The sequence below is a fragment of the Dromiciops gliroides genome, chromosome 2, assembly GCF_019393635.1.
Source record: "Dromiciops gliroides isolate mDroGli1 chromosome 2, mDroGli1.pri, whole genome shotgun sequence".
In the NCBI taxonomy this organism is placed as follows: Eukaryota; Metazoa; Chordata; class Mammalia; order Microbiotheria; family Microbiotheriidae; genus Dromiciops; species Dromiciops gliroides.
The window spans coordinates 175,880,671-175,893,999 of NC_057862.1; the positions used below are offsets into that span (position 1 = coordinate 175,880,671).

Genomic DNA, 13,329 nt, shown 5'->3' on the forward strand with positions numbered 1-13,329 from the left:
CTCTCACCTCCCCCCTCCCCCCTCCACCTTGGGATCTTTATGTCACCTTTTTTCTATTCTTATTCCTCTTTCTCTCTTCATTTTCCACCTCACTGTTTCTTTGTTTCCCTGACCATCTTTTGCTGCTTATCTCGACATCATGCTTATTATCTTGGTCTTCTCTGTCTTCTTTTCTCTGTCTCTCTGTCTCTGTCTCTGTCTCTGTCTCCTCTCCCTCCCTCTCTCTCTCTCTCTCTCTCTCTCTCTCTCTCTCTCTCTCTCTCTCCTTTGACTCACTCCCATCCCCATCCCATCGCCATCTTCACATCATTCTCTCTTCCTGTATCACTGTCTCTGTATGTCCTTTCCTTCTCTATAAATCCCTTTTTGTAATACTTTTCTCACTCTTGCTCTCCCTTTTCCACCCCATCTGTCTCTATCTTTATCTTTATTTTTCCCTGGCTCTATGTGCTTCCATCTCCTTGTCTGTATTATCATTTCCATCTCTGACTCCTGTATTTTCCCACTTTCCCTCTTTTATTCTCTCTCTGTCTGTCTCTCCCCCCCCCGTCTTTCTGTCTCTCACCTCTTTGTGTCTCTCTGTCTCTGTGTCCCCCTCCATCTCTCTATGTCCCTCTGTGTCTCTGCCTCTCCGTTTTCTATCTCTAACCACAACCCTCCATCTCCAGGGTCCCGGATTCCTCTAAATTCTCTAAAAAGCTGACCAGGTAAGAACCAATCTTTGCTCTTTCCCCACAGCCACAGACAGTCCTGTGGTAGAAGCCAGGCGGAGGAGATGGTCTAGGGATCTGCTCTCTGAGTTGCCCTGAGTTTCACAAAGTGCCCAACCCATTGCCTCACCTCATTCCCTAGTCTTTTGTTCATACAGTGGCCCCTCCTTTAGCTTCAAACTCAGACTTTAAAGAAAGGGATAAAGAAGTAGACCTTTGAAGGAAAGAGAGCTAATACATAGAGTTAGCAACTCAGAGCTAAATAGGGCATCATGGATAGCTAGAAGGGGCATGGAAGTCATTCATCCCAGGTGAAGGGATTCTCTAAGTTCAGCATTATCCCTTGAATATCCCAGAACTGAAGTGTCTTGGGCCCCTATGTCTGTTTAAGTCTATTATCTCCTGGGCTTGGTGCCACCTGCTCCCCTCCAGGTCACTGAGTCCTTTGTCCTTGGAATGACATTTGGGTCACAGCTGTAACAGAGCTGGAGAGCTACCAACCCTCTGTCCTCCCTCTTTCCTATTGCTGAACACTTACAGCATTGCTCCTCGCCCTGTCTTCTAGTTTGCTGTGAAGATGGGTGATGCCCATATGGCCGAGTTTGGGGCTGCTGCCCAATACCTACGCAAGTCTGATAAAGAGAGGCTAGAGGCACAAACCCGGCCCTTCGACATCAGAACAGAATGCTTTGTCCCCGATGACAAGGAAGAGTTCGTCAAGGCCAAAATCGTGTCCCGAGATGGGGGCAAGGTCACCGCGGAGACCGAGAATGGCAAGGTAAATAGGAGAGCCAAGAACAAGGAGGAGAGAGGCTCCTGGGATTGTTGGTGGGGAGGTATGGAGTTAGGATAAGGTAAGAGAAGAATAACTCTAAGAAGCCTGGGTTCTGTTGTAATGACAAAACCATCCCTTCTATACAGAGGAACTCACTGACCCACCTTCTAAGGCTGGTACTATGAGAATTAAGAATGGATTTGCACCAAGCCATTCAAACCTTCAACTCTATCCCCCCATATGACCAAGTGTGGGTATTTAGGAGACAGTGTTACAGAGCTAACCCACAACAGTGGTTAATCAGGAAGGTGCTGGATTCGAATCAGAAGACTTGAGGGTCTACATTCTGATGATGGGCAAGGAGAAAAAGAGCTAACGTCCTAGGGAGAGTTTGAAAAGGGGAATAGGAAGCAGGAGAGGTGGGAGAGAGCTGTGGGAAGGCAGATAGGGAGGAGACAGAATGATTTTGTAAGAGAGATGGGGCCTGAGATATCAAGCTAAGGGGAGAGCCCAGGACAGAAGACCCTCAATGAGAAGCACTACTAGCTGCAATGCCTATGGACTGTTAGAGGCAGAGCCTGGTGAGTGAAGTTGGGGTGGGCAGACAGAGGGGTTATCAGTGTCACATCCAGGCTCTGTTCCCCTGCCAGACGGTGACAGTGAAGGAGGATCAGGTCATGCAGCAGAACCCACCCAAGTTTGACAAGATCGAAGATATGGCAATGCTGACTTTCCTGCATGAGCCAGCTGTGCTCTTCAACCTCAAGGAGCGCTATGCAGCCTGGATGATCTATGTGAGTGCCCACAGCTGTGGGTGTTACAGTATCCAGACCATGGCATTGTGTTACAACAGCAGCCTTATATCATCCCAAGTTAAAAGGTTAAATCTTCCCAAAGGGGAATCAAAATGGGACATGATCCCTGTTTCCTGTCTTTCAGTATGTCCCAAATTAAGCTCTGGACAGCTGTGGAGGTATTCATGACATGCGGCTGAGCATCAGCTCCCATCTTATGGAGCACTGGAAAAACAACCCCCGGTGGGAGGGGGTGGTGGTGTAATCCAGTCTCCATCCCTAAACTCAGGATTCCTGGGGGCTCCTGCCAATCATTCCTTCAACACCTACACACACACACACACACACACACACACACACACACACACACACACACCAGAAAGATGCAATGATAGCCTTGGTTTGCCTGCTGTTTTCCCCATTTCTGAATCTATGAGTCCTCTTTCCTCCTCCCCACCCCACACTGTCTCTGATCCTCCTCTCCCTGTCTCTGTCTCTCTGTCTCTCTGTCTCTCTGTCTCTCTGTCTCTCTCTCTCTCTTGGCTACAGACCTACTCCGGCCTCTTCTGCGTCACTGTCAACCCCTACAAGTGGCTGCCAGTGTACGACGCAGAGGTGGTGGCTGCCTACAGGGGCAAAAAGAGGAGTGAAGCTCCACCCCACATCTTCTCCATTTCTGACAATGCCTATCAGTACATGCTGACAGGTGAGAATCCCCTGAGTAAGGAAACCTCTCTATTCCTTCCAGTCTCTCTTATTTCAACATCCTAACCCTATCCCTCCTTCCTCTTCTTTTCTTCAGACCGGGAGAACCAATCCATCCTGATCACGTGAGTCTCCTTCATTTCCCCCCTCTCAAGGGTACCCATTTCACTCTTGTGGATAGGTAGATTTCATGGAGAAGACTAGAGTATGGGGAGGAAAGAGGGTGTATCTAAGACACTATGGAGGGAACTAAGTGATGATATTAAGATTTTCAGGGGGGCAGCTAGATGGCGCAGTGGTAAAGCACCAGCCCTGAATTCAGGAGTACCTGAGTTCAAATCTTGCCTCAGACACTTTACACTTACTAGCTGTGTGACCCTGGGCAAGTCACTTAACCCTCATTGCCCTGCAAAAAAAGAAAAAAAAAAGATTTTCAGGCAAGTCAAGACTATGATCAATGGAATGCTGGGATAAGATTGGAAGAGAGTGGGGCAGGTTCAGATGTGAGTGTAGGATCACTGAATTCTAATTAGCTACTATTGTCTCCAGTGGAGAATCCGGGGCAGGAAAGACTGTGAACACGAAACGTGTGATCCAGTACTTTGCCAGCATCGCAGCCATTGGGGACCGTAGCAAGAAGGACAGCGCCAGTGCCAACAAGGTACCCATAGGGTCACAGGTTCCTGGGGAATAGTACAGGATGGCCTAACACACTAGGACTCCACTACCCAGAGGGAACCACTCAGGACAGGAAGTGCCTTCATTCAAAAGCAAACTGTTGAGGCTACACGTCCACCTCCCACGGCCTGGACTCCCCTTCCCTGGCAAGAGGAATTGAGAAGGCAAAGGGAGAGGTTGGGCAGTATGCAGGAGTCCTGTCTACCCATCTTCAGCTCTAGGCCCATGACCCAGTTCTAGACCCCGGCCTGGACATTCAGCCATCCAAAAGCTCCCAGCCAAGCCAGATTGGGCTCTTCAACCCCACCATCTGCAGATCTAGCCAAAATTGGGAGTATAAAATCTTGCTGGGGGTGTCTCCTCTCTCTACAGGGTACCCTGGAGGATCAAATCATCCAGGCTAACCCTGCCCTGGAGGCCTTTGGCAATGCTAAAACTCTGAGGAATGACAACTCTTCCCGCTTTGTAAGTAATGTCCACTAAAGAGTGAACTCTCATGACTGCACCCAATTAGTAAAGAGCAGTGGTTATTTAGCCTGGAATTAAACTTAGAGTCTGGGCACCTGGGCTTCAATATGTCATCAGACACTGTCTAGCTTCAAGAACTTGGACAGATCACTTAATTTCTGGGAGCCTCAGTTTCCTCATCTGTAAAATGGGCACTACCTCACAAGGTAGTACTGAGGCAAACATTTTGCAAATTTCAAAGTGTTGTATAAATATTGGAGAAGCCGCTCACTATAATAAACATCAAACTGCCTTTGCATTCAAGCCGACCTAGGTTCAAGTTTTGTTGCTGAGATAAACTGTGTGATCCTCAGGCAAGTCACTTAACTTTCCAGTGTTTAAGAAGCTGACGTTAAACTGCAGAAAAGGTGCCAGTCTGCATTAGTAAGGGGAGTGTCGTCACCTGAGAGTTCCCCATACCAGTGAAAACACAGATCTAAGCCCTGTCCCCAAACATGTGAATTCTATTTTGTAATGTATCAGTTTGGGGCTGCGATCAGAGATCTATATACATTCACCCTTGATGTGCCAGGCTCCATACCCTTCCAAACTCAGCCTGGCTATCATTTTAACAGCTAGATGGAAATAGAGGAAGGCTCTAGGTCACAGTTGAAAAGTGGATAATGTACATATGGAAAATTGGGAATTGATTATAAAAGCATATATTTCTCTAGTGACTTTATTTCCTTCTTCTATTTTAGTTTTTTTCTTGTTTTTACATCATCTTCATTTCCAAATATATCCTCTTCCTCATGTTTAACATGATTATATATATATGTATATATATGTATATATATGTATATATATATATATATATATATATAAAACCTATATCAGATCAGTTGCTGTCTTGTGGAGGGGGAAGGAAAGAGGGAGAAAGGGAGAAAAATTTGGATCTCAAAATCTTATAAAAATGAATGTTGAAAACTATCTTTACATGTAACTGGAAGAAAATAAAATACTATTAAGATTTAAAAAAAAAAAAAAAACATGGGGCAGCTAGGTGGCACAGTGGATAGAGCACCGGCCCTGGAGTCAGGAATACCTGAGTTCAAATCCAGCCTCGGACACTTAACACTTACTAGCTATGTGACCCTGGGCAAGTCACTTAACCCCCATTGCCTCACCCCCAAAATAAAACATACCCCCCCTCCTCTCATCCCCAGAAAGCCATTCCTTGTAACATTTTTTTTTAAAGAAAGAGGAAAAAAGCAGTTTAGGAATAGCTATCAACATTTAGGATTGTAGATTTGTTTCAATCTTAAGGCAATTAGGGTTAAGTAACTTGGCTAGGGTGACACAACTAGTAAGTTTCTGAGGTCAGATTCAAACTCAGGTCCTCCTGACCCCAGGGCTGGTGCTCTATCCACTGTGCTACCTAGCTGTACCTAGAATTGTAGATTTAAAGCTGGAGGGATCCCAGAGGTCTTCTTGGTCCAATATCTTCACTTTATAGATAAGGAAACTGAGACCAGAGAAGTTAGTGACTTGGCTAAAATCAGGACTTGGACCCTGGTTACAAGATGAAGGCTCTTTTTGACTCTACCAATATGCCTTCATTAATTTCTCTGATAGGGTATGCACCATTCCACACCCATAGTCCCCCATCTATGCAAAGAAGGCAGGAAGGTACATTTTTCTCAGCTCTTCTCTGGCAAAAGCTTGGTCATTATAATTACACAATATTAAATTTCACTTTTTTTTTGTTCCATTTACATTATTGTCCTTGTGAAAGGGTTTTCCTGATTTTGCTTACTTTACTTCGCACCCGCTCCCCTGAGTTCCCATGCTTTTTTTGAATATGTCATATTCCTTGTTTCTTATAGTACAACAGTACTCATGTATCACAATCCAGTTAGCCATCCCTACCCCATCCCTTCAATGAGCATCTACTTTGTGTCTGTTTCTCTGCTACCACACACATACACACACACACACACACACACACACACACACACAAGTGTTGCTGCAAATCTGTTGGTGTATAGGTGACTTTTTCTGCCTATAACTTACTTGAGATATACTCCTTGAAGTGGAGATGACTCTGGGTCAGAGTATCTACACCTCAGAGATGACTTTGTTTCCAGAGCTCTCCCATCCATTATCACTCTGTTCCCTGGGTGAGAAGTGGGCCTGCACATTTTTTTATTTTTTATTTTTACTTACTCAAGATCAAACAGTGTATGATGGGTACGGTCAGGGTTTATGGGGAAGGAAAGCCATAACTAGCCCCTCCTGATGATTTTACTTTCCTTCTGCCTCTGACTCTCCTCCTCCTCCTCTTCTTCTTCCTCCTCCTCCTCCTCTTCCTCTTCCTCCATCATTCAGGGAAAATTCATCCGGATCCACTTTGGAGCCACAGGAAAGTTGGCTTCAGCTGACATAGAGACCTGTGAGTGACTAAATTCCCTCCATATTCTTCTGCCTGTCTTTGTCTCCATCAACCTTGTAGCTTTCCTAAGTCCTTCTCTGTAATTCTCGCGCTCTCTGTCCTCTGAGTCACATGCTCTCTAATTCTGCCTCTGTCTGAATCTCATCTCTAATTCCCAGCCTATCTAGCTCTGATTCTGTATCATTTTTACTAGTATCTCCTAGTACTTCTATCACTGTTTCTGTATTTCTCTCTATATATCATTATCTCCCAGCCTCCTTATCTCTGTTTTTCCCAGCCTCTCTTTCCCTCCCTCTCTCTCTTCCTCCCCCTCCCTTTCCCTCTCTCTTTCCCTCCCTCACCCTCTCTCTGTTTCTGTATTACTTTGTCACTGTCCCCCCCACCTTCTTTCTGTCTCTCCATCACTAAGTTTCAAACCCCCCCTCCCCACCCCGTCTGTCTCTCTTGCTCTCTCTTCCTTTCTTTGTTATGTCTTGCTCAGCTTCTTTATCCTCTTTGTCCCCTCTCAGATCTCCTGGAAAAGTCCCGGGTTATCTTCCAGCTAAAAGCAGAAAGAAATTACCATATCTTCTACCAGATCCTGTCCAACAAGAAGCCAGAACTTCTGGGTAAGCCTCAGGCTCTGAGTTTTCTCCCCTAATCACAGGACACACATCCCACACCCCCCCCCACACATACATTCAGTTCTAGGGGAGAGTTGAGAGTAGCTCTGAGAAGAGGGGATCTTCTAATACCTAGATTCTCTAATTCACTCACTCAGTGACTCTTCTCTCTCTACCTCATTTTGTTCTGTTCTTACCTCTTTCCTTGTTGTCTTGCTTTTTCTTCTCTCCTTCCCCCCCTTCCCCTCTCTCTCCCCACCACATTCCCTTTCCAATTTTTTGTCCTTACCTACTCCTTTTCTTTTCTTCTTCCCCCTCTCCCCTTGCTACCCTCTCTCATCTTCATCCTGACAAATGCTGGGAACAGACATGCTGTTGATCACCAACAACCCCTATGACTACTCCTTCGTGTCCCAGGGAGAGGTGTCTGTGGCCTCCATCGATGACTCTGAGGAGCTCCTGGCCACTGATGTGAGTGAGTTGGATCTGGACTGGGGCTGGGGATACAAAGAGATGCTGAGATGCTCCAGAGCTTTGTTTTGAAACTAAAGTGCCCTCTTCTCTCTTCCCAAACCCACCCACCCAGAGTGCCTTTGATGTCCTGGGCTTCACAGCAGAGGAAAAAGCTGGGGTCTACAAGCTTACAGGGGCCATCATGCATTATGGAAACATGAAGTTCAAACAGAAGCAGAGGGAGGAGCAGGCAGAGCCAGATGGCACAGAAGGTGTGAGGGATCGATGGGAGGGCACTGGGTTGGGGGGAGGGGACAGAGGGAGGGATCAAAAGAGGGGGAGAGTGGATAGAGCACTGGCCCTGGAGTCAGGAGTACCTGAGTTCAAATCCGGCCTCAGACACTTAACACTTACTAGCTGTGTGACCCTGGGCAAGTCACTTAACCCCAATTGCCTCACACACAAAAAAAAAAAAAGAGGGGGAGAGAAAGAGAGATTGCAAGAGGGGAGAAAGGAGACAGGAAAGAGGGAGCAAAAGGAGAGAAACAGAGAGAGGAGAGACAGACAGAGACAGAGACACAGAGACACAGAGACAGAAAGAAATTGAAGGCCTTGGATAAAAAAAAAAAAGAGAACTGCAGTTTATACATCATTTTCAACTCCTGTCACCCTCCTGTTGTGATCAGCAGCAAGTAAACCCATCCAATTTTTTTTTGTATGTGTGTTTTTTTGTTTTTGTTTTCTGCGGGGCAGTGGGGGTTAAGTGACTTGCCCAAGGTCACACAGCTAGTAAGTGTCAAGTGTCTGAGGCCGGATTTGAACTCAGGAACTCCTGAATCCAGGGCCGATGCTTTATCCACTGCGTCACCTAGCCGCCCCTAACCCATCCAATTTTTAAAGATGGAGCTCTGGGCAGCTAGGTGACGCAGTGTATAGAGCACCAGCCCTGGAGTCAGGAGGACCTGAGTTCAAGTGTGGCCTCAGACACTTAACACTTACTAGCTGTGTGACCCTGGGCAAGTCACTTAACCCCAATTGCCTTACCCCAAAACAAAAACAAACAAACAAAATTTTTAAAAATATGGAGCTCTGCTTGATATGCCCAACTTCACCCACAGCCCTGGTAATAGGGAGATTTTATGGTGAGTTCCAAGGACAGAAGATGGGAGATGAAGCAGTAGGGAATCTTGGCAGAGATGGAGGTACAGAGAAGGCTAGAGTCGGGAGCCAGAAGAAACCTCAGAGGCCATTTAGTCCAACCCTCTCCCTTGACAGATGAGGAACTAAGAGATCTTAAGTGACTTGCCCAAAGTCCCAAGTCCTTGGATGGCAGAGCCTGCATTAGAACCCAGGTCTCTAAATCCAACACTCTTTCCACAGTGCCACAATGTCTTCCTAGGAGAGCTATAGACCTCCTCTAACCCTAGGTAAAACAGTGGGAGGATTTCCCTTCTCTAGTTGAGTGACTTTCAGCTCCCAGCAGGCTCTCCACAGGAATAGTAAGCACCAAACGCCCTCTACACTTCTTTTAACCAGACCTAAAGGTAAATCCTAATGAGAAAATTACCTCTAACCAAAGCAGATTGGCACCTTTCCCACAACTTAAAGTCTTAGGAAATTGTCTGGGGTCCTTAAAGGTTAAGTGACTTTCCCAGATTCACACAAACAATATCTGTCAGCAGAAGAACTTGAACCCAAGTCTGGCTACCTCTTAAATCTGGCTCCCAAACCACTACGTAATGCTAGTTTTCAGTTTGTAGCATAATAATTATAGTTTGCATTTATATAGCACTTTAAGGTTTACAAAACACATTAGATATATTATCTCATTTGAGCTTCATAAGCCTATGAGGGAGGTGCTATTATTATCCTCATTTTACACAAGAGGAAACTGAGACTGAAAGAGTTTGTGACTTGCCCCAAATCACACAACTATGAAGTTCTGAGGCAAAATTCAAATTCAGGTCTTTCTGACTCCAAGTCAACACTCATCCACTGTGTTACTTTGCTGCTGACATAGATGTCTCAATCATTTTAGAGGGGGTGGCAAAGAGAATGAAAACACAATCAGACCATTTCATATTGTTATTTAACTGAGCAATCATAAAACTAGGTCTCATGAGTTAACATTTGTTCACAAGCAGGGGGATGCTAGTAAATGTTTAACAGTTTTCTGGGGAAATGTAGGCATGGCACATTTTTATATTTAATCTGCATTATTAACATTTTCTCCATAGTTTTCTTAATGTCTAGACAAGCAACAAAATAACAACTCAAGCCCTGGTTTGTATGGTATATAACAACTGGCTCAGGTTCAAGCTGGATCCAGCATATCCCTGCCATATTCTGCTATCAGTTTCAGAGATAGCTGGGCGGGGGGAGTGGGGGGAAGATAGCAGAATGACCACTAGAATAGGTGTTTTGGTTTTTGTGGGGGATTTTTTTGTGGTGGTGGTGGTGGTGGTTTTTTGTCAGGGGTTTTTTGCAGGGCAATGAGGGTTAGGTGACTTGCCCAGGGTCACATACCTAGTAAGCATCAAGTGTCTGAGGCTGGATTTGAACTTAGGTCCTCCTGAATCCAGGGATGGTGCTTTATCCACTGTGTCACCTAGCTGCCCCCTATGGGCACTTAAATTCTAGTCCACATCATAGGTTTAAAGACTTAGAGAGAGAAGGTACCTTAGGGATCATCTAATCCAATCCCCTCCACTCACACACACAATCAATCATTAAGCACCTACTATGTGCCAGTCACTGTGCTAAGCACTTTATAGAATAGGAAACTGAGGCCAATGGAGGTTAAGTGACTTGCACAAAGTCACATAGGCAGTAAGTCAAAGAGCTGAACCCATAGCTCTGCTACCAATTAGCTGAGTGGCTTTGAACAAATCAATCCACCTCTGTTTCCTAATCTCTAAAATGGGAATAACAGTTAAACAACTGCCTACCTCTTGGGGGTAGGAGGAGGATCAAATAGGACTATGTGTGTGGAAGCTCTTTAAAAATTAGAAAATGCTAAGGCATTATAAGTCACTTTCAGTATTTACCCATCATCAGTGGGTGCTTCTCTAGGGTTATCCCAGAAATCCTTAAGACAGAGCTAAATAGTTCTGCTTTCATTACACCCTAGGACAATTTTTGGGGGGTACATGGACTCCTTTGGTACTTTGTACAAAGTTTACAGACCCTTTCTAAGAATAATAGTTTTAAATGTTGAAAATAAAAGTCAAAGGAAATCAATTATATTGAAATACTGTTATCAAAATATATTTTTTAAATCCATTCACAGATCCCAAATTAGGAACCTCTGCCCTAGGGCATCATCCATTATCAAGAGGATTATAAAACTCTCCCCCTCAAAGTCTTAAATTTAATATCTACCACCTCCCCCCTCCCACTCCCACAACTATCTCTTAAACTGAGGATAGCAGAATATTGCAAGGATTTTATTTAAATGTAAAAATATAAGGAGAAGAATTTTATAATCCCTGTGATGATGGATGATGCTTTAGGGCATTCAGATTTGTTTAAATTTAAATGTGTTTAAATTCCTTTCATTTAAAAAGAAATGATAGGGGCAGCTAGGTGGTGTAGTGGATAAAGCACCGGCCCTGGATTCAGGAGTACCTGAGTTCAAATCCGGCCTCAGACACTTGACACTAAATTAGCTGTGTGACCCTGGGCAAGTCACTTAACCCCCATTGCCCTGCAAAAAAAAAAAAAAGAAAGAAAGAAAGAAACGATAGGGGACAGCTAGGTGGCGCAGTGGATAGAGCACTGGCCCTGGAGTCGGGAGTACCTGAGTTCAAATCTGGCCTCGGACACTTGACACTTACTAGCTGTGTGACCCCAGGCAAGTCACTTAACCCCCATTGCCCCACAAAAAAAAAACAAAAACAAAAACAAAAACAAACAAAAAATGATAGATGTCAGATAGGATGTCGGCAGGATTAAATGGGTGAGTAAAAGAATCTAACCACTGATGGTTTGGTGCCAGGCAATCAACCTACCAACAAGTATCAACTGAATGCTTCCTGGGTGCCCTGCACTGCTAGGCTCTGTGGGATATACTTAAGAAACATAACTCTTGGTCTTAACCTTCAAGCAACTTACAGTTTAGGGAAAAGAAGGAAGGGAACAAGGAAGCAAACAAGCTTAAAAGAAGGAAGGAAAGAAGGAAGCAAACAAGCATTTATTAAGTGCCTACTATGCATCAGGCATTGTGCTAAGTGCTTTACAATATTATCTCATTTGATCCTTGCATCAACCCTGGGAGGTAGGTGCTACTAGAGAAGACTAGTACACAGGAAATATTCGATTCGATTCAGTTCAACAATCATTTATTAAATGGCTACTGTATGCCAATCCCTGTGCTAAGTTCTGGGAATATAGACCCTATGGAATAGGGAAATATGGAATAGACCCTTCCCTCAAGGTGCTTACATTATGGAGGGATGGAGAATGGTATGTGATAGGGATTTCAACAATCATTCAGCATTTATTAAACACCTACTATATGCACTGAGATATGGAAGGAGAGCATTCTAGGCATGGGGAATAGTCTGTGCAAAGGTGTGGTGGGAAATGGAGTAATATGTAGAAAGCAGCAAATAATAAGTCAATCTAGTTGGAACTTGAGGGCCAGAGAGAGAGTGTGTCTGTTTAGCTGGCTCTCCAATGGTTCAGCTCAATAGTACCTTGTCAAATGAGATGAGATCATGATGGTGAGAATTGGGAGGGCACTAGGAGGGGCATGGGAGAACATGCTCAACTCTTTCTCTCTCCATCAGATGCTGACAAGTCAGCCTACCTCATGGGGCTGAACTCAGCTGACCTTCTGAAGGGACTGTGCCATCCTCGGGTGAAGGTAGGCAATGAGTACGTCACCAAAGGTCAGAGCGTCCAACAGGTGAACTATTCCATTGGGGCCCTGGCCAAATCTGTCTATGAGAAGATGTTCAACTGGATGGTGGTTCGGATCAATGCTACTCTGGAGACCAAACAGCCACGCCAGTACTTTATTGGTGTCCTCGACATTGCTGGCTTTGAAATCTTTGATGTAAGTTGTGGGGGCTTGGTGGGGGAGACAGGGTGGGGAGGAAGTTTGGTTTAGGAGTGAGTCCTGTAGTGGTGTTGGGCTGGGAGCAGGAAATGATGCATCTCACCTGGACAAGACACACCTTTTAAGCACTAAATCAAGTCCCATCTCTTCCAAGGAGCCTTTGCCAAGTGCTCCAGCCCACATCAATTGCCTCCTTCTCTGAATTCCTATTGTACCAATATTCTACTTTACACTGTTTGGCCTTGATTGATCCTGACTGCTTTTTCTGGCTTTCTAATTGTTTTATATGTTTTATAATTATCTCTAATAGTTGAGGGCTTTATTATATATATTTTTCAGTTATCAAGCATTTATTTTTCTCCCTCCCCAATGAGGGAAAACAAACCCTTGTAACAAATATCTATAATCAAACAGAACAAATGTCCATATTCCTATGTTCAAAAATGTGTGTCTCATTTTGCATATTAGCCCATCTCCTATAGGTCAGAAGGTGCAAGTCATTCTTCATCACTGTTCCTCTGGAGTCATGATTGATCATTGCGTTGATCAGAGTTTTTAAGTCTTTCAAAATCATTCATCTTTACGATATTTGTATTATTGTATAAATTGTTCCCTTTGTTCTGCTCACTACCCTGCATCAGTTCACACAAG

The 13,329-nt window shown here is 44.6% G+C and overlaps 1 protein-coding gene across 1 annotated transcript in view; it reads left to right on the forward strand.

The window, feature by feature from the left end:
- Positions 1-666: 666 nt before the first annotated feature.
- LOC122741706 (myosin-6) overlaps positions 667-13,329 on the forward strand; it is a 49,805-nt gene continuing 37,142 nt past the window's right edge. The window contains exons 1-12 of the mRNA XM_043985432.1: positions 667-707; positions 1,276-1,488; positions 2,136-2,279; positions 2,829-2,985; positions 3,082-3,109; positions 3,534-3,645; positions 4,035-4,127; positions 6,498-6,561; positions 7,071-7,169; positions 7,531-7,634; positions 7,750-7,888; positions 12,407-12,675. Of these exons, the coding sequence (XP_043841367.1) occupies positions 1,288-1,488; positions 2,136-2,279; positions 2,829-2,985; positions 3,082-3,109; positions 3,534-3,645; positions 4,035-4,127; positions 6,498-6,561; positions 7,071-7,169; positions 7,531-7,634; positions 7,750-7,888; positions 12,407-12,675 (1,410 nt within the window). The 5' untranslated portion in view covers positions 667-707; positions 1,276-1,287. The remainder of the gene's footprint in view (positions 708-1,275; positions 1,489-2,135; positions 2,280-2,828; positions 2,986-3,081; positions 3,110-3,533; positions 3,646-4,034; positions 4,128-6,497; positions 6,562-7,070; positions 7,170-7,530; positions 7,635-7,749; positions 7,889-12,406; positions 12,676-13,329) is intronic.